The sequence below is a fragment of the Crocodylus porosus genome, unplaced genomic scaffold, assembly GCF_001723895.1.
Source record: "Crocodylus porosus isolate Cpor-Errol unplaced genomic scaffold, CroPor_comp1, whole genome shotgun sequence".
Taxonomy (NCBI): domain Eukaryota; kingdom Metazoa; phylum Chordata; order Crocodylia; family Crocodylidae; genus Crocodylus; species Crocodylus porosus.
Window position 1 is genome coordinate 63,570,175 of NW_017728909.1, and position 21,508 is coordinate 63,591,682.

A 21,508-nucleotide genomic window follows, 5' to 3' on the forward strand; every position below is an offset into this window, starting at 1 on the left:
GCTCCTAGCCTGGGGATTTTTAAAAGGAAGTTAGATGAGCACCTTGCCGGGGTCATCTGACCCCGGTGCTCTTTCCTGCCATGGCAGGGGGTCGGACTAGATGATCTACCTAGGTCCCTTCTGACTCTAGCTACTATGAAACTATGACCGATTGAGAGCAGTGGGGTCTGAGAGGGATTCATGGGTAAGAGAATAGGCTAACAGCTTGCCAAAAGCACCCTCCATGTCCAGGTTTATTAATAAAACCAAGTCGTGGCAGACAAGAGCAAAGGGAGGGTACCTTAGAGAGAGAGTGGTGCAGGAGACAAGTTGCCACCATGGGGCATGACGGCCACCTCTGGGGCACTGGATCTGTTACAGATGGAAACTGTAACCCTAAGGGTACCTGCTGCATTCGTATCGGTGATATTTTAATTCTGAAAATGAATGCACATTGTCAAGGCTACAGGATGAAGTACTTCTGAGACCTCTTTGGTCTCTCTTGAATACACCTCTGACATGACAAGCCTGGTTTCCATTCTGGGTGAAACCATGTGGTCAGATTTTTTTGTGGATCTCTGGACTGCAGCATCTCCTTCCTATTCATTAACAACAGAAGCTCAATCAGGTTTAGGCATCTGTAAGAATTTCCTTGTGGGAGCTTACAGTGTTACATGTTTATAGTGACACAGAGGCAGTGTCTTCCAAACAAAGCACTATTTATTCATACTTCAGAGATTTAAAGAAATTGATTAAGAACTTACTTTATGTTGTGATCCATAGTTCAGGGATAGCCAGACTATGCTTACCTCTATATTGGGACAGCCAACCTATCCTGGTTGCATGAGGTTCTTTGCATCTTTCAGTCAAACAAGGTCTAAGTTTCCATCCACTAACAGCCCACTTCCCTTCCTCAGTCCTACTGCCAGCATTTTTGGTGGGGGTGGGGGAAAAGAGAGTGGGTTTTCCTTTTGTCCTAGGCTTGATCGGCAGGGGAGGACACACCTATTTTTGGCTGAGCAAAGCAAGGTAGTGGTATTCCCCAATTGACAGCTTTTCCATTGTTTCCTTCGGGTCTTCTGCCTGAAGTTTCATTTCCTTTGGTTTCTGTCTTAAAAGTAATTTCCTTTCCTATGATTTAACAAACTCTTTTAATTTACCTAACCTGGAATTTGGGTAAATTACTATCAACTGGATCATATGGCATTACAAAAAACAGTACCCCTTAAGTCCCTCATTCTCCACATATATGTTTAACTTTAAAAAGTCCCATTGAAAATAGGGGAGCTGCTTGCTCACTTAACCATGTGCTTCTTAGTGCGTTGCTGCAAGAGGCCTATATTAAAAAATTATATTATTTCTACAGTGAATAAAAATATTAATTTTCTAGCAGGATAAATTTGTGTTAATGATCGTGCATTGGCTAGAATGACAGGGCTGTGGTCCATGACTAGGGTTAAGAATTACTACAATTAAAATAAAAAATCATGATCATGTCATGGATTCAGGAGATCTAGATTTTATTCCCTACTCTGTTGACTTAGTGTGAACTTTTTAACTCTCTGTACTTGAATTTTCTGCTCTGTCAAATTAAGATAACATTTACATACCTACCAGTGTACTTAACGTGTATTAAGCTCTATAGAAGAAAGGTGCGAGAGAAGTGCAAGTCTTGTATAAAAACCTTTTTACACATGTTGTTTTATAAAGACATTGTTAGATAGTTATTTGTGAAATGTGCTCTTTTTTTAAAGCTATGTGGAGCGGTCTCTTCACTCATTTAACTGAATCTTGGAATAACTTCAAAGGCCTGGAGTCAAACTACACAACATGGATGGACCTCATGCAGAAACATGGCTACCATACCCAAAAATATGGGAAAGTGGACTATACTTCAGGACATCACTCACTGAGGTAGGCAGAAGATTAATTCTTTTGTGGCATGATATCTGTAAGCATGGTTAAGAACAGATAGATAATGGTACTTAGCTTTCAGTTTTCATTTAAACAAGTAACTTTTCGTAGAAAAAATGTTAAAAATTAATAAGGCTCCAATCCTGTAATGCCTAAACATGATACTTAGCAGTCATATCCATGCAGTCACTCCTAATGTAAGCTGAGGGGAAAGGGCACTGACTAACCTTTATAGCTGTCAGGGTTGAAAATAGTTATGCTTAAGAAATCTTAATTTATCATTAAGTTTGCTCTTTGGATACAATCTGGATAAAACTAAATTGAATAATCACATTTAAAAAAAAAACAGTCTCATGATAGGATTAGATAGGATTTTTATTATGATTCATCCTCAAGTCCTGAGCATATTTTGCAGAATATTGTTCCTGGGTATTTATTCATCTTATTTGGCAAGCCATCTATCTTTCCAGCTCTTTTTGTATGCCACTTTTTCTTTTTGTTATGTTAAATTAAAATCTGTGAGTTATCTATTTAGACCTAATTAGTCCTTCAGTAAACTAGACTGGTATTTTATCATCATAGTTATATTCTACTTTAATTAAATTCAGTTTCAAATCACTGCAGGAAGAGTGAACTATTGAACATCTTTTTAACCATTTGTCTCAATCTGCTAAGCTTTCTTTCATTTTTGTGTTTTTGGACTATTATGCTTTGTCTGAGGATCATAGGAAAGTAGGGCTGGAAGGGACCTCACAAAGTCATCTAGTCCAGCCCCCTGCTCAAGGCAGGAACATCCCTCACTAAAGCATCCCAACCAAAAGTCTGTCTAACATGCTTTTGAAAGTTTCCAAGCATGGAGATGCCATAGCTTCTCTAGATAGCAGGTTCCAATGCCTGACCACTCTCAGAGTCAGAAAGTTCCTCCAACCTGAATTTCCCCTACTGAAGCTTGAGGCTATTGCTCCTAGTCCTGTCCCCTGGAGCCTCAGAGAAAAGCCCATCTCCATCCTCTCTATAATCACCCTTCAGATACTTCAAGACAATTTTCAAATCCCCACTTCAGTCTTCACTTCTCCAGGCTAAACCCCAATTCGTTCAGCCTTTCCTCATAAGTCTTGCCTCCAAGGTGCCTAATCATTTTTGTTGCCCTGCACTGGACTCTTTCTAGACTGTCCACATCTTTCTTGCAGTTTGGAACCCAGAGCTGGACACAGTACTCAGGTGAGGCTTCACTAGTGCTGAATGGAGAGGAATAATCACTTCCCTTGATTTTCAAGTGACACTCCTGTTAATACAACTTGGTATGCTGTTGGCGTTTTTTGTTTTTTTTTTTGCAACAAAACCACACTGTTGACTCATATTCACCTTATGGTCCACTGCAGCCCCCAGGTCCTACTCTTCAGGACTGCAGCTTAACCACTTAGCTAGTCATTCCTCAGTCTGTATTTGACCATGCAGTTATTCTGTCCCAAGTGGAGGACTTTGCACTTATCCTTATTGAATTTCATCTGATTGACTGCATACCATTTCTCCAGTCCATCCAGATCATTCTGAATTATAGTCCTGCCTTCTGGAATGTCCACAATTCCACACAGCTTAGGGTAGACTGCAGATTTGCTAAGCAGGCACTCAGTCCCATCATCCAGATCATTAATGAAGATGCTGAACAATTCCAGACCCAGGGCAGACCCCTAGGGAATCCCACTTGATACCTCCTCCCAAATAGACATTGAGCCATTGAGGACTATTTGCTAAGTATTAGGATGATCCAAGCCAAATGAGTTCTAGGTGCCAATGTATAAAACACTACAAAAGTACTGTACACCCAAAAAAGTAGTGGTGCTAGGGTTCTCTCATTTTACCATTCCCCGTACATGGATATTTTATAGTAGTTGTTTAAAAAAGGTAGGATGGCAAAGAAGGGGAAAGGAGTGGATGAAATAGACTAGTGGTAACCAACTTTTTCTGGCAGGCAACCCACAAGATAAGCTGCCTCCCTCTTCACTCCCCCTGCTCAGTGTCTTGCTGATCATCTTGCCTCCGTGCCCACCCAAAGGTGTACCTGATAGAGTTTGCCATTGAGGTACCAGAATGGAAGCAGGGGGGTTCAGACCTCTGGCTGTGGCTACAGAGCAGAGAAGGAACAGGACACTGCTGCAAAAGGAGGTGGCACCACCAAGATCCAAGCTTATCTTTTTTGACCCCCACAGCTGCTGCAGTTTTTTATGGTGAGTGAGCCCTGAATTTGGCAACAGTTGAAGTGCCAGGGAAGGGTTACCCTGGCTCTTGACAATGACACCTGATGCCTTTTCTCTCACCACTATCCTGCCCCTGCTCTGCTCCCTCCCTTCATTCCAGTACGTTTACAGAGTCCATGGGGCTCCCATGCCCCATGAAGCCTATGCCACTTGTGACACATGGGCTGCAGGTTAGCCACCTCTAAAACAAAAGGGAAGGGAGTGTGCGCCTTTATATCTGACCTTTCATTCGGGCCTCCTGCAGAGAAGTTTTGTTGGTTAATTCTAGGAAATGATCTTAAATAGGTTCCATAGAATCATAGAAAATTAGGGTTGGGAGGGACCTCAGGAAGTCATCTAGTCCAACCCCCTGCTCAAAGCAGATCAGCCCAGCCAAGGCTTTGTCTAGCCCGGAGTTAAAAACTTCCAACAATGGAGATTCCACAACCTCTCTGGGTAACCTGTTCCAGTGCTTCACTACCCTCCTAGTGAGTTTTTCGTAATATCTAACCCCAACTTCGCTTGCTGCAGCTTGAGACCACTGATACTTTTTCTGTCATCTGCCACCACTGAAAACAGTCTAGCTCCATCCTCTTTGGAACCACCTTTCAGGTAGTTGAAGGCTACTATTAAATATTCTCTGTCATCTCTTCTTCAGACTAAATGGGTGCCTATACACATGACAGTTTTTGCCACTTAAAGCATACTAAAGCTGTGGGTGACTTCAGAAAGTTTTAAATTTCTACTATGTATACAGTCTGATTCTTGGAGGGTCAACTTTAAAGTTGCCAATTTAGACTGGTAGAAGTTGCCTTAATTAAATCTTGTTATATGTGTTTTAAATCACACTTATAAACAAGGTTTAATTAAGACGACTTCTGCTTTTTTAAAAAAAGTAAGGGAAACTGCAGTAGTGCATCTCAGCCTACCTAGTTTGCCTTTATTGCATGTGTACTTAACTCGGGCATCCATGCAACCTGAGGCTGCATTGTGCAGCATCCAGTGTCCCCTGCCTTCTACTCTACAGAACTAAGGCAAGACATGAAACTCGCACCAAGCTGTGGAACATCTATTAAGGTTTAAGGTGCTGTATCTAAATCATTTTAAGTAAAGCACAAAGTTGCAGCACATTTGGAAATGCCTGCCTTTCATGGGTATAGGTACCCATAAGCCCAGTTCCCTCAGCTGCTCCTCATAAGTCATGTGCCCCAGTCCCCTATTTTCATTGTCCTCCACTGGACTCTCCAGTTTGTCCACATCCTTTTTGTAGAGCAGATGTTCCCAACCACTGAGTAGTGAAGGGTTGGCTGCTGAGTTGTGGCATGAGGCCCCTGCTCAGGCTCCCATCTGTCCACCTGGGTGAGGAGCTTCTGCTGAGGGGAGTCACATGTGGGGTTAAAGCTGAGTGATGGGGAGCCCTGGGAAGAAGGCAGCTGGCTCCATGCATCCTGCCTCGCTCCCTCTGCCATGGCTGTGCCCGGTGAGGCACTGCCCGCACAGCCCTGCCCAGAGCTGGGAGCAGGGCGATATGGGTGGGGAAATGCCTGGGGCAGAGGGCAGTGAGGCAGCTCTACTTTTTGCTACTAGGAAAGGCAGCGGAGACCCTACTTCTGAGACAGCCCCAGCTGGGTCCCCCCAGCCACTGCCTGCGCAGCCTCCTTCCTTGCAGGGCTCCCCAGTGCCCACAGCTGCAGTGCCCCAACCCACACCTGGGTACAAATTTAAATATTTACACATTTACATATTTAAATATTTACAAATTCAAATATTGAAATTAGATTGTTTCTATACCCAGTGTCAAAATTCTTTGAGTGAGTTTCCTGGTTGCAGTATGAAAAAGATTGGGTACCACTGCTGTAGTGAATACAGTACTCCAGATGTGGCCTCACCAATGCCAAACAGAGGGGGAAGAATCACTTCCCTTGATCTGCTGGCAGTACTCCTACTAATGCAGCTGAAGTTGTTAACTAAATTCCATGAAGTTACAGCTTTGCGAACCCCACTGCGCCAACAGTTTGTGCAGCTCTCATTGAGTGCATAATCTGAGTAAGATGGGGGTACACAGTTGTAACTGAGAGTCTAACTTGAAGTGCAGAATGTTTAGCTTTTCAACAACCAAAAATAAATGGGAGGGAAAAAAACTCAAAAATCAGAAAATTAGGTTTTCAAGACTGAAGGCTGAATTTGCAAGGTTGGCAGATAAAATATTTTTAAACAGTGCACTGCTAATATATAAACATTGGAATGCTACAACATCATTTTTATTCACTTTTTCAGAATAGAAATCCATTTTAACCACATGTAGACCAGGTCTGAATTTCTTGTGTCTCCTTCTCTCAAGAGTGAACATTTTAATGGATCTCTTTTAAGTCTGTTCATTTGAAAGAACCCTCCAAATTCTTCAAGTCTCCATGATAGCCCTCCACTATGCCTTTTCTGCCCTCTCCAAACCATGAAACCAGAACTGCATACTGTGGTTAGACTTAGACTTTATTTGGAAGTCTAGGAGAGTTCTGTAATGGAGGCATCATGCATCTCCTGGGATTTACAATAAGTATAGTCTTGTTTACATGCAGAGCCCTGTGTTCTCTGTAGAAATCTGGAACTAATACTGTGGCAAGAAGAAACAAAGTTTATGTGATACAAGGTTTTTAACTATGAAAATGAATAATACAATCAGTATTGTAATCTTATTTGTATTTATGTAATTAGTCTATTTCATTTTGCCTTCAATTACATTTTTTGATTGACAGTGCAGAACTGTACTGTTGAAATCTCTGGTCGCAGAAAAGATGGAGTTTTTCTCATAGTGGCATAGGGTTTAGCATGCCATGCCGAGGCCTGTACCTTTCCACCCTGGAGCCTTGCCACTACTCCAATTATTCCGGGGCCAACAGACGCTTCCATGTGTTGTGGTGAGAAAAAAAGAAAACTTCATTGCACTCCCCTAACCATGGCGGTTTCATGGTGCAAACAAAAATAATAATCCTGCATGCTGGGTCTCAAGCATACAGTGAGGATTAAATTAGTAACTGCAGCTCCAAAGCAAGGACACTGCCCCATAAGCCACACAAGTAAGCTAATGACAAATTCTCTCCCACACTGCCTTCCCCATCACCACAGTCACATACATATAATTGCCCAACTCTGGCGCACACTTAAAAATAAATAAATACATACATACATACATTTCAAACCCTTCCCAGACGGGCCTGTGCCCTGCAAGAAGAGGCCAAAGGCAGCCGCCAACATCCCCCTTTTGCCAGCCAGCATCATCCACAGCCCAGGAGATGCAACAAAGGCTCCAGGGCTGCTGGCTTCTTGCTGCTTGGGCCTCAATAGTCTCAGCTGCCCCCAGATTCAAAAACAACCAAAAAAACCCCATTTTGGCCCCCACAACTTCCCCTTCCTCACACACACTCCGAGTTATCTGATTGAAGCAAGGGCCTAAATCTGGGCTTTGGTGTGGCATGCTGAACCTTGAATGCCAGGGCCTCAATTTCCTGCCTCGGGGAAAATTTAAACCCTTGACAGTCAGACCTGTGTCCTGGAAGAAGCAATGTGCCTGGTTTTGAAATGACAGCCTGTTGGCTGGGGAGTCTGTATAAATCCCTGAGCCAGAGGGGAAGGTCAATATCAGGGTCTGTCCCATGTCCCTGTGTGCACCATGACCGTGCTTACATATGTATGTTATTCCACCACCACTCGATAAAGCTTCTAGTACTACTACTACTACTAAAAAAAAAAAAAAAGTTTCACACCCTTGACTGACAGTTCTGTGGCGTGCAAGAGGAGGCCATAGGCACCCATAATCTCCCTTTACCCTAACATCATCATGCAGAGCCCTAGCAACACAACAAAAACATACAAGGCTGATGGCTTCTTCATGCTTGAGTATCAACCGTTTCAGCTGCCCCGAAACTCAAAAACAACAAAAAAAGCCATTTTGGCGCCATGAACTTCCCCTTCCTCAGAGACGCTTTGAGTTCTTCAACTGAAGAATGGGTCTAAATTTGGGCCTTGGCGTGGCATGCCAAAACCCAAATGGTTTGGCATGCCATACCAAGGCCTGCACTTTTCCACCCTGGAGCCTTGCCACAACTCTGATTGCTTGTGGGGCCCATGGCAGCTTCCATGTGTCATAGTGAGAAAAAAACCCATTTCCTTGCATACCCCTTGCCATGGGGCTTTCAAGGTATGTGCTTGGTCTTGAACACATAGCCTGCTGGCTCTGGAGTCTGTATGCAAATCCCTAAGGGAGAGGGAAAGGGCAAGATCAGGGCCTTTCCCACGTCGCAGGAGGCCATAGGCACCCACAAACATCCTCCTTCTCCCTGACAGCATCATGCAGAGCCCCAGAGATGCAATGAAAACATGCAAGGCTGATGTCTTCTTCATGCTTGGGCCATCACCCCAAAGAACCTAAAAAAAAAAAAAAATGTACACCCTTGACAGACGGCCCTGTGCTCCAAGCCAGAGGGGAAAGACAACAACAGGGCCTTTCCCATGTCCCCGCCTCCAGCATGACCACACTTACATACATACATTAGCCCCCCCACATACAACCAGAAAAAAAAAAAAAGAAAATTCGCATCCTCGATGGCCCTGTGCCCTGTAAGAAAAGGCCATAGGCAGACACAAAAATCCTCCTTTTCCCTTCCAGCATCATGACCAGCCCCAGAGATGCAACAAAAACATCCAAGGCTGATGGCTTCTTCGTGCTTGGGCCTCATCGGTCTCAGATTCCTGAATATTCAAAGAGAATAACAAAAGCCATTTTGGCCCCACCAGGTTTTCCTTCCTAAGGTCTGATTTTTCAGAATCAGAAGGGGCTTTCAGTAGTAGCGTAATAGTAACATATGCTATATTTGCAAAGGCTTGAATAATACAGGAGTGAATCTGGCTCTTTGATTTTTTTATTGTTTATCTCCATCTTTTAAAGCCTCCTTGTATTATGCTAAAGAACTAATGAAAATTATTGAGCGCCTTTGACTTCCTATTCTGTGGGAGTTGAAGGGATATCAGTACTTAACAGGGTCACAGCCTAAATGTAGCTTGAATAAAAGTGGGTGGAGGTTGAAAATAAACTAAAATAACCACATGGTTAGTCAGCTGTTTCAATTGCCTATTTAAGAATAATTTCAGAATTTAGTACGAATATTTGTGTAACTAGAAAATCATAACACTCATATGTTTTTCAGTGTAAAAAATGTGCATCTCATTCTAATAACTGCACATATGTAGATTTAAAAGGCTTAAATCAATTAATTAATTGACTTAGTCCAGGGTATATTTACTATGGAATAAATTTGACTAAATATAAGGAAAGCTACAAATGGGTGTTGGGATACTTAGTACAGTCCTTTTGTTTTTATATCCTAGTAAATGAAAACTTACACAGTGTCTTCCCAGCATGAGATGTATGAATGTTAGATTTTGTAAAGATATGAATATCCCAAAAATATTAATTTGACATCTGCACTATGCAGTAGTATCTCTTTTTGAATTGCAGAATAACATTTTATCCTAAATGTCTACATTTCTCAGCTGACACCAGTCCAAAAATGTGTACTTTCAGTTTTTTCAACTGTATAGTAACAAGACAAATAGTTTTTCACTTGTCTTAATAAGCTATCACAGTTACAGCATTGATAAAAATAAGCTTTGTGAATATGAAAAGTTTCCATTTCTTAAGTGCAGGAACTTTGGAATGGAATACACAACATATTCACTTATAACAACTGAATCATAACATGATCCTGCCAGTATTTGGGCATCTGTCCCTGCTGCATGATTAATCAGATTTGAGGAGGGGATGGTGAGGTATATACAGATAGAGGGCCAGACCTTCAACTGGTATAAATGAATGGAAATTAACAGGACTATGTCAGTGAATATTCTGAAGAAGCAGTATATTGACATGCATGGATGTTTCACACAATTTTAACACGTAATGGTTTTATACATACTGTCAGAATAAACATTAATTATGTATTGTGTGTTTTCATTCTGTTAGCATGTCCGTATCTTTCCAACTTTAAGATTTAACACTTTCAGCTAATTGGGTATCTTCAAAGAAATATTCTTCCTTGTGGACGTTTATATTTTATGCCTAAGCAAAACCTTTCAACCAAAGATCTTGACGTGCTTTAGGAGCATTAATTACATTTATCACATTGCCTATATCCCTTCTCCCTGACAATGTTATCCACCTTGATAACCCATTCATATTAATTCTGGAGGGTGGGGGCATTCATGACTGCCTTTCTGCACCCTTCCAGAGCTAATGTACCAGGCTACTATTCATTCTTCATCAAGTCTATCCTTAAGGGATAAGGATCCTTAATTCTACCCTGTCTACAAGAAATAAAACAAGGACCTGCACATTAGCGTTGCATAGTAACCATATACTCTTATTGACATGAACCTTTACCACCTTCCCCTTACTGTTTGTAAATCACACCATTATATCACATATGAAAGTAAATTGCATTTTTTTTCAAGATAGAAAAAATAATACCTGGTCACTCTAAGTCACATAGCAGAGTTGGACATTTTGACATAATACCCTTCACCAGTCACTGAAATAATTGCTATTTAATGGTACATAATTAGGTTATATAACAATGTGAGACAAGTAAAGAAAAAAACTGCAGCAAGGTCAAACTATATAGGAGCTTTAGATAGAAAAATATACTCCTGGTATCTGGCCAGGATGATGAGACTAATATTTTTGCTGTTCCAAAAATGACTTTGATTTAAATAACTACAGGTTTTCAAGACCTCACTTCTGCAAAAGGCAAGACCTTGATTTTTTGTTGTATTTAAGTGCAGGTCAGATGTTGTGGACATTGGCACCTGCAGGAAGCTGACAATACCTGCCAGACCCCAGCAGAAATTAGAGCAAGAGAAAGTCTCTTTATTTCCCAGGTCTGATGAAAGTTCTGAAAAGCCAAAGAAGGGTTAGAGGTTGTGGAGCTCATCTTAGTCGCATCTCTCCATCATATATAGACTCTTGCCATACACTTAAACTGTCCCTGACAGGCCCTTCCTCCTGCTTACATCAGAATGAAAAAGTACAGAGTTTACATCATAACTAAGAAACTGGAGTAGGTGTTTAGGTTACCTCTATTAGCCCTGCCCAGGTAGAGATTTCCCTTCACAAGGGGCCAATTTAAATGTGATTTCTATGATTTATCTGGGAAACAGCAGTGTAACTAAGTGGGGAGGGGGCAAGATTGGGGCAGCAGCCCTGGGTGCCACCTTTAAGGGGGTAATGAAAGGTGCAAAAATAGCCACACAGAGGCAGCTGATTGCCTTGCTGCAATCAGCATGTGGCAGCTTGCATTGCACCAGGTGTCATGGCTGCTCCATGACACATGGTTACTTTTCTGCTGTTACTCCTCTGCAGGCACACAATGAACTCACATGACTGGGGAACGCAGCCCTGCATCTTGAGTATTTTGTGTCAAGCAGTTGACTATTTTGGAACCAATTCCTCATTAGATTTAGTATGAAGTGTCAGCATTTAAATAAATGCTCAACTGTTCAGAAAATGAAGTGTTTGACATAATTGAGCATGTATCAAAGTCTGTGGGAAATAAGAAGCAGGTACAATGTAGGTTTTCACCAGATTTGTACCAGCCCAGCTGAAAGCTGCTAGTCTTACTCATTTATTAAGTGATGCTATACTCCTGTCTTTTATCTCTCAATTTTTCCAAGCTTACTATCTTTGGAATGCCATCTGCCAGCAAAAGAGATCTAATCCCACTTCATTCTCATTAGGAGTTATTAAACCATTAGGATTAATTTGCAAAAGTTTAAAATAATTATCTGGTAAGAACTCCATTTCATCTAAATTCTGAGGCCTGGTGATTTATTCTTTTATTTTTTCAGCTTTGAGAAACTTGTACTTTAATCACCGCAGAAAGAGCATTCCTTTAAATAATAGTCTGATCTTTTACTGTGGGTTAGTTAAAGGTTCCATGATGTATCGTAGCAAGAATACATATCACTACCTTTGACTTCTTCCTTTGATTGGTATGTTACTCCATTAGTATTTATTGACTTCCCATTCTTGTGCCTCCACCCCTCTCCGCATATCATCTAAGCAGGACAGTGGTGACCATGGTCTTCCACAGATCTCTTCTCTTTCAGGCATACAGAATTTCCAGTATCAATAGATTCTTAACACAAGTCAACCTCTGTCTTCCACGATCTCTCCTTCCTTCAATCTTTCCAGCTATGACCAGACTTTCAATTTCCTCTTTCCTCATAATATGTCTGAGAAACTCCAACCATCTCTTTCTGCTGTTAATCAGCATCTTCCTTCTGCATCCTGTTCTTAACAAAATATCTTCATCTGAAGTGTGACTTGTCCACCCTACATTCAAGATGCACCTTAAGAAACACATCTCACTTGCTTCAACTCTCTTTTCCATACTTGGCGATATTGTCCAGCATTCTGATGCATACATGAGGACTGGCATAACATAGCAATCCAAAACTCTTAACTTTGCCCCCTTAGAAATGTTACTATTTGTCAATATCTTTTTCATTTTCAGAAATATGTCCTTTCTCTGTTTTATTTCATGATCACATTTACCATCTGATGTTATCTAGCTTCCCAAGTAGTTAAATTTATTAACCTGCCTTATCTGTTCCTTTTCCACTTTGATGTTGCATACAGGAATGATCTTCTTTGTAATTACCATGCATTCTGTTTTTCTACAGTTGATACTTAAACCCTTCTTCTTGCTTTCACTAACAATTTTATCTAAAATTCCTTGCAGCTTCTCTTCTGAATCACCTATTAAGACTGTGTCATCAACATAACACAAGTTTTTTTCAAATTCTGTCCGCCAATGATCAGCCCTAGTCAATCCTCAATATCCCTCAGTATTTTCTCACTGTACAAGCTGAACAAGTCAGGTGAAAAACACAGCCTTGCCTCACGGTTCTCTTAATTTGAATGAAATCACTTCATTTATTTTCTATCTTCACTGCTGCAGTTTGGTCCCAATAGACGTTTCTTAAAATTCTCAAGTCTTTACCATCAATATCTAGTTCTTCCAGCATTTTCATTAACTCCTCATGCTTGACTCTATCAAAAGCTTTGGTATAATCAATAAAACAAGAAAAGGTCTTTCCTCATTTCTATTCAAAAGCATTTGTACCTTGATCTTCCACAAAACCACATTGAACTTTTGCACTCTCCAGTCTTTTTCTACTTCTAGCTCTCAACATCAGCACCTTTAATAGGATCTTTGTCACATGGCTCATTAAACTGATGGTTTTATGGAGTTCCCATTCAATGGCTCCAGGTCTTTTGGGGAGCTCAATAAAGACTGATTTACTGAGGTCCTCAGGTATTTCTCCACTTCCATAGCAGTTGTAATCTCAATGATAATAGCTGTTAACTTTTCTATACCAAACTCTTCCAAACATTTGATCTGTTCCACTGCAATCTCATCTGGTTCTGTAGCTTTATTGGTTTGCATTCGATTGATAACTGTTTGTACTCTTGACTTAAGAATTTTCAAACAGTCCATGTTCTTCCTAATAGATGGCTTTTCTTCTCAACTCTCATGGAATAACTCTTCAATATACTCTGTTCATCTTCTTAATACTTGTTCTTGTTCCAAAATTAAATCACCATTCTTGGCTTTGATACATCCACTAGCAGTACATCCTCCTTTGTCTGTGAAGTCTTTGATATTCCTAGACATTAATATAACATCTTTATCCTTTTGTTTTTCTATCTCTGTACATTTTTCATTAAGCCATTTTTCCTTTTCTTCATTGCATGTTAATCAAATCCTTTTGTCCAGTTTCTTATACTCTTCCACACTATCAGTTTTCATTTTTCTTTCATAAGTTCAAGGATTTTTTCAGTCATCCATTGTTGTTTCTTTTGCTTTACTTTTGATGAAATAACCTCCTTGGCTGTTTCAACTAGTGCTTCTTTGAAAATTTTCCCAGTTTGACTTACTTCCTTCATCTTCAAGTTCTTGAAAACTATTTTTGACTGCAACTGTGTACCTTTTTATCAGATCTTTTCCCATTAGAATTGAATAAACAAGCTGCTTTGTCACTTTTAGTTTCTTAAGTTTCCTCAACTTTATCTTGATGGTACGTACTACAGGTACATGATCACTTCCCCAGTCAGTCCCTGGGTAAGTTTTTGACTGTTGAACTGCATTCCTGAATCTTCTGTTGATGGTGATGTAATGGTGATGTAACATTATCTCCACAACTTCTCCATGTATACCTTCTTAGGTGGTATTGAAACCATGTGTTCACAATGACTTGATCATTTGCAACACACCAATTAGTCTCTCTCTCTCCTCTTTTATTTTTCTCTCCAAGTCCATGAGGTCCAACAATATGATCCACTCATTCACAGCCAACTTTCACATTTAGATCTCCTATCACTATGACCACTTCTTGAGGCTTGCATTGTTTTTTCGCTTTATCAGAGTCTTCATAGAAATGATCAATGCCATCCTTCCCCACTTTTAGCTGTCAGTCTATAGACTTGTATTATTGCAATGTTGGAAGGTTTAGCTTTTCTTTTCACAAGCATCACTCTATCAGGCATTGCCCAAAAACATGCAAACATTTTGAGGTTTCTTCATCCAAAATCAATCCAACTCCCTTTTCATGCATCTGACTTCCTGAATAGATGATTTTCACTTCTTCTGAAACAGTAATTCCAGCTTCTTTTCCAATGTGTTTCACACAGACCTAGAATATTGATCTTTAATCTCTTCATATCATGCTTGACATGGTCCAATTTCCCAGTTTGATGTACAGTCCTCACATTCCATGTTGTCACTTTGACTGCTCTTTTCTGAGTTTGGACAGGAGCATGCTGACAGTCATGAGTCACCTGTCACACGTGACTGTCCTTACTGGGCAAGGTGTCCTGACCTTCTCGTCAGGGACCCTCTTCATGCCATTGTGATATCGTTGAAAGTCCATGGATTAATGAAAGTCCACTGCAGTAGGTTGCCACTTTGTGCTACAGCGCTCAGCTAACTTGAGCAAGTTCCTCTGTTGTCCCAGTTGCATCAGACATCCACCAGATGAGATGATCCACTGTTCTGCACCCCCAATGACTTCAACCCTGGTAAGGGAGGCTGATGGGAGCAACACCTTGCCTAAGGGTGACACAGAGACTTCAGTAGCTAGAGAGTACTTGTCTCACTATTACCCTAACTGTTAAAACTCTCCTACTGCTGCCTGCAGCTTAACGTCATACCCAGGGCCTATAGTAAAGGAGCCTGACTAGAGAAAAAACGTGGAAGCCAGAAAGGCTGAGGCCCTTTCACAGGCTTGGAGGCCTGAGGAGGCCAGACATTGTACTGGGGTAGGGGGTCTCATTGGAGTGATTAGCCAGCATCTGTGAGACGTGCAAATGGCTGTAGGGGTGGGAGGAGGTCATGAATAGCCCTTTAGGTAACACGTACCCTGGGGGCATAGACAGGCAGGAGGGCCCATCTGGCATGAGAAGGGTAAGAGTGGGAGCCAGCAGGGTCCCGGAGGGAAAAAGGAGCATACCCCAGGAGCTGGAGTAGGGCAGGAGCCGCATGACCACTAGAGGGCATCATCTCCACACCTGGGAGGGACTGATCTTGTCACAACCAGATTGAGTTCTATGTTACATTTTTCACTGATACATCAGCATTAGTAAATTTACATGAAATGTAGTCTCAAATGTGCATACAAGTTTAAACTATGTGCATGTTTATGCAGCCTATTCCATGTCTGAAAAATCATATTCAATAAATATTGAAGGTCTTTTAACTAATGTAATCATTCTGGTTATGTCTGTTAATCATACAGTACAAATACTAATATTGAAAGTGTGGTTAGATCTAAAGCAGGATTAAATGAAAAGATCTATAATTATCTTAATATTAGGTAATTGTCATTGGTTTTGCTAAAAGCTAAATTTGTTTGTAAACTCTACTGAGGATATATATATATGCAGTGTACATAGTACTGTATACTGTGTAAGTAGTATTGCATTTAAACAGAATGACATCCCTAAAGCCCTCAGGAAATTGAACTACATATATTATTTCATGATTCTGTTGGTGGTATTGAAAGTACCATAAACAAAGGCGGTGGAAGAAGTGTTTTTAAAATCAACTCTTCTGCTCCAGGCTTTGTTTATGATACTTGTGGTGCCATTCACTCTGGCAGAGAAACATGGGCATCTGCAGCTCACATTTCTCATGATTTTTATCTTTCAAAATTATCCTTCAAAATCTGATCCAAAATGTATTTTAGAAATAAAATGATATCCCAATCCCATGCCTCTTGGATCCCCAGTTCATCTTTTCCTCTTCCTTTAGTAGTATTATGAACTAGAGTCAGTGGAGTCATAACCAGAGATTTTGTTTCAAGTGACAGTGTTTTAAAAAGGAGTCGTCATTGTCATCATCATCATCAAATTGAAAGAGTAGTATTGATTCCTCAGATGAATGACTGCCCCTTGAGGTATGCTCTAGGGCAATGCTTCCCAAACTTTCCATCAGCATGACCCCACTTATGACCCCATTTTGTCAGCATGACCCCATTCCCTCAGCATGGCCTCTCATGCCCAAGCCCTGGCTGCCACCTGTGAAACGCAGTGATTGCTGCAGTTGGAGCAGGGTGCAGAGCCCAACTACCCCTCCCAAGCCCCTGCCACGGGCAGCACAGTTGGAGTGGAGCCCATGGGAGGAGTGGAGGAGGCTGGAACTCTGCCAGCCTCCAGGAGGCAACCTGCATTTTCCCCATGTTTTTCAGTCTGGAAAACCCAGATCCTTGTTTGCCGTGACCCCATCCGCTGATGTTGCAACTCCATTTGGGATTGTGACCCACAGTTTGGGAACCACTGCTCTAGGGTATTGAAAGGGGCAAATATTTTCTTGCATGTTATACATCCCAAAATAAAACATGCACCTTGCTTCTGGAAGGCAGAATGCAGAAAACACGGTTTTTTCCAGAGTCATGGCTGACTGACATAGAACAAGACCCTCCTGGAAATAGGGAGTGTTCAGGAAGGGTGGCATTGCAGGCAACAGTTTGCATCAGAAACGTCCTAGTGTGTCTCCTGTGAGGCCACATTTCCTGAATAGTAAGTTTCCAGGAGGACTTAATCTGTCATAAACTAGGGGTGGGCCAAGTCTGACCCATGGGCCACATTGAGCCCATGGCAAACTATTTCCTAGCAGCCCTGGCTCCCAGCTTGTCTCCATGAAACCCCCAGGAGCAAGGGGACATGACAGCACAGGGCCACCAATCCAGGGCTCTGCCTCAGCCCAGCCTGGCCCCATGCTGTCACAGCCCCACGCTCCTGGGGTCTCTGTGGAGACTGGCCAGGAGCCCTGTGGAGAGGGCACATGGCCAGGTGGGGAGCTGCTCTGGGGCTGGGATTTTCTGGTGGCAACATGGGCAGGGCTGGGGCAGAGCCACAATCTGTTGCCCGCATCCCCCTGCGATGAGCACGGGTTCCATGAGCAGGGGCGCACGAGCAGTGGATCGCAGCTCTGCCCCAGCCCATGCTGTCACTGCTGCAAGATCCCAGCCCTGGAGCGTGTCTTCGCCTGGCAAAGTGCACCACCCATGCCACTCCTGGCTGGTCTCCATACAGACCCCAGGAGCATGTGGGTGTGAGAGTGCGGGGCTGGGCTGTGCTGTGGCAGAGCCCTGGATCTGCAGCCCTGCACCGGCATGGTCCTGTGCTGTCACACCCCCCACACTCCTAGGGTCTCCATGGAGGTCAACTGGAAGCCAGGGCTTCCTGGAAATGGAGTCTAGCCACCAGCCAGATCTGCCATTTTCCCCATCCCTGCCCTAAACCCTGGTGAAGAGCAGCAGCAGGGATGGGTCATTCTTTCTATAAATTCCCACAAATACTGTACTGTTTCCACACCAGAAGCATCATCAAGATGCTAGCAACAGCCCACTTCCTGCTTTGGGCACAAGCTATAGTGCTCAGCCAATAGCTACAGCTGTGAGAGGGTAACACAAGACTCTTCCCCTATAGTTTGTTTAGCAGACATAAGTGGCAGCCCTCTATGTAGCTGCATGGCATACACAGGGTTTCCAAAAGTGCTCCTTGGGGGTGTTGATATTGGAGGAAAAGGTGTGTACTGTATGTTAGAAAATACAGTGTGTTTGACTATAAAAATTCAAGACCAGATTCATCATACTGAATTAAATGAATCTGTACCAGAAAGTGAAAAATGTAGAAACAAGATTCGATATGCTGCTCCCAAAAGTTCACCTGCAGAGGTGGAACTGGTGGAAGGCTCAGAAACGAAAAAAAAAGGATAACATATAGGAAAATTAGTATAAATAGGGTGATATAAAATTTAGAAGTGAAAATGAGTAACTTAAGAGCCAGATCCAAATTGGCTTTGTAGGCACTTGAACAAGATTTAGGTACTCGGATCACAAAAAGAGATTCTGATGGACTAGGCTTCAGTAACACCAAAACTGCTTAGGTAGTCTGATGGGCTCTGGGCCCAAAAATATCTTTTACTCATCTAGATTTTAGCTACTGTACATCTTAAAAAGCAATTTGTATTTGTCATCTTAGAACCCAAGTTCCAGTGTGAGTTGGATCAGTTCTGAGAAGCACCTAAAGTCCACTCAAGTCCTCCATCCCTTAGGCAACTATAGAGGAACTGCTTCACATTGACAGAGTGCATATACCAGTAGTTCATTAAAACAAATAGCAGGAGCAGAAGCTGCCCACCATTTGTCCAGTAGCTGAGTGATTAGAGAACTCACCCAGGGAGTGGGAGACATGTTTAAGCCCTTCTTAGCTTGAGGGGTTTCAAAATTGCACGCCTCACCTCCTAGGAGTGTCCTAAACACAAACCTATAGAACAGTCTGGAGCAGGGCAACCCCCATCCTTCTTGCAACTGGGCTACTGCACTCTCAGCAATGCACATTTTTGGGACTAAAAGGAGGACAAGTGAGAAGGATCTTACCCTGGTGATATGTTCCTCTGGGGAGGAAGAACCATGGATCTATTTCTGTGCTTTTTTTTTTTTTTTTTTTTAAACTAATGATCAGGTAATGCAAAATACACAGAGTCCCAGCAATAGGTTGCAGCTAGATTTTAAGCACTGCAAGGCCTCAGTGGAGGAATCTTTGTGGTCTGGTGCTAAAACTATGCATAATGTCAGTTTTGGTTATTTGAATGGAATAATACATTTGTGGAATCTGCAAAGAAAATACAGCTGCAAATGTGAGAGAATGTTCCTCGGAAATTTTAAACTGATGCGCAATAACTAGATGTTTAGTTGCAGAACAAGAAGGGATGCTGTCCACTAACTGCAGTTATTTTAATTTTAGTAACCGTGTGGAAGCTTGGACTAGAGATGTTGATTTCCTACTTCGACAAGAAGGCAGACCGATGGTGAATCTTACTGGTAATAAGACATATGTGAGAGTGATGGAAGAAGATTGGCAGAATACTGATAAAGCAGTATATTGGATAAGGAAAAAGGCCACTAATTTTACTCAGCCATTTGTTCTGTACTTGGGTTTAAATTTACCACACCCATATCCATCGCCTTCTGCAGGGGAAAATTTTGGGTCCTCTACATTTAAAACGTCTCCCTATTGGCTTGAAAAGGTATGTAGAAATTTACAGAAATTTAAATCTAAATGACTTTATAACTGAAATCATGTGTGTTCTTCATGTTGTATAATTCACATCACATGGAACTCAACTGCAGTACTGATGATATTGCAGTGCACTACGAAGAGATCTCTGGATGAGATAGTAAGTTCATGTTTTAACATTACACATGTAGCAATGAAGAATCGTCTGTCACTCCAGGGAGAGAACACATGGCTGCTTCAGTCAGTTGCCCAGTAGTCCATGATTTAGCAAAGAATTTTGGAAGCAAAAGAGTAGGGATATATATTAACCTAAACAACTAATGGTTCTCTGCTTGCCTGTACAATACATATGCTACTGGTCTCTAGCTTATTGTTTGCAAAGTGCTTTTTAACAAGTTAAATATAAAAGATGCTAATCAGTTTGCATTTCTGTTCTGTGACTTGACCTTACCCATGATTTGTAGCAGTTTTGTGGTAGTGACATTGTACAATGCAGATTTTTGTCCTTTCTGTTACCTGATGCTCTCTGCTTTCTAATCTAGGTCACTGTAATGAAAAGAAAAATCCAGCTACTTCCATATTTGGGAACTCAGCAGATGCCTTTCTCTCTTGGAAAAGCAGTAAACAATTTTTGTTTGCCTCTTGTATGGTCCCCAGATGCAGTTTTACTATTGTTGCAAAGCTGTATAAATTAGTTACCATGACTTCTACTGCATAAGTGGCAGCAAGATTTCCCAGAGCCCAGAAACTAAGTGATGATTTTGAGGAGACTGTATTTATTTCTCAGATCATCTGCAGTTTATATACTCTGCCCGGTCTTCACTACTAGGGTATTACTATCTCTATTTGTCTAGGCACAAAAAGAATTATGAGAGATATAAAAAACATGAGTAATTAGGAAAGGTTGAAGGAATTGGTTTTATTCAGTGTAAAAAAGAGAAGATGGGGAGGGGACTTAACAGTCTTTCAGTACATAAAGGGTTGCTGTAAGAAGGACAGTGATCAGTTTCCCATAGTTACTGGGGGAAGGACAAGAAATAGCTTAATTTGCAGCAAAGAAAATTTAGCTCAGATATATGGAAAAATCTTTTTAACTATAAAGATGATAAAACCCAGGAGCAGGCTATGGAATCACCACCGTGGAAAGATGGTAAGGAGTGGTTAAATAAATATCTGTTTGGACTGGTATAACTATGTTTGATCCTGCCTTAGTGCAGGGGTCAAACAAGATGATCTCTTAAGGTTCTTTCCAGCCTAATAGTCCTATAATTATGATTGTGCCCTTTATAATAATATCTGAGAACCTTTTCCACCCTTTAAAATAGAGATAATTATGATCAGACTCTTCTTCCTTTATCCCTAACCAGGGAACACATAGCTGGAGTAGCCATTCAGCTTTTCAAAACCTGTTGTTATTTTGATGCGTTTAGGACACTACGCCATGGCATGCGGTATCACAGAGATGGGTTTCACATTCAATTTTGAATGCAGTGAGGCTGCAGTCTCTGAGCTTCAGGAGGGAGTTGCTTAATCCAAGTGCAGCTGTTATGGTCTCTCAAGCATTTAGGACTAGTCTTATGGAGTGTTTTAAGTCTTAGGACAAAGACCTGACATCAGTTCTGTGCTCAGTCTGGAATAACTGCAGAGTGCAGCATCAGGACTAGATGTTTATGATAGGATTGATGCATAAAGCGGTTCGTTTCTCTGGAGGCCACCAAAATCACAGACACACACTCATTAGATG

The 21,508-nt window shown here is 41.6% G+C and overlaps 1 protein-coding gene across 2 annotated transcripts in view; it reads left to right on the forward strand.

Moving 5' to 3' along the window:
* The window catches only part of ARSK (arylsulfatase family member K), a 43,864-nt gene that overhangs the window by 9,513 nt on the left and 12,843 nt on the right, over positions 1-21,508 (forward strand). For both annotated transcript variants that reach the window (XM_019532391.1, XM_019532392.1), the window contains exons 3-4: positions 1,734-1,893; positions 19,492-19,774. In XM_019532391.1, the coding sequence (XP_019387936.1) occupies positions 1,734-1,893; positions 19,492-19,774 (443 nt within the window). The remainder of the gene's footprint in view (positions 1-1,733; positions 1,894-19,491; positions 19,775-21,508) is intronic.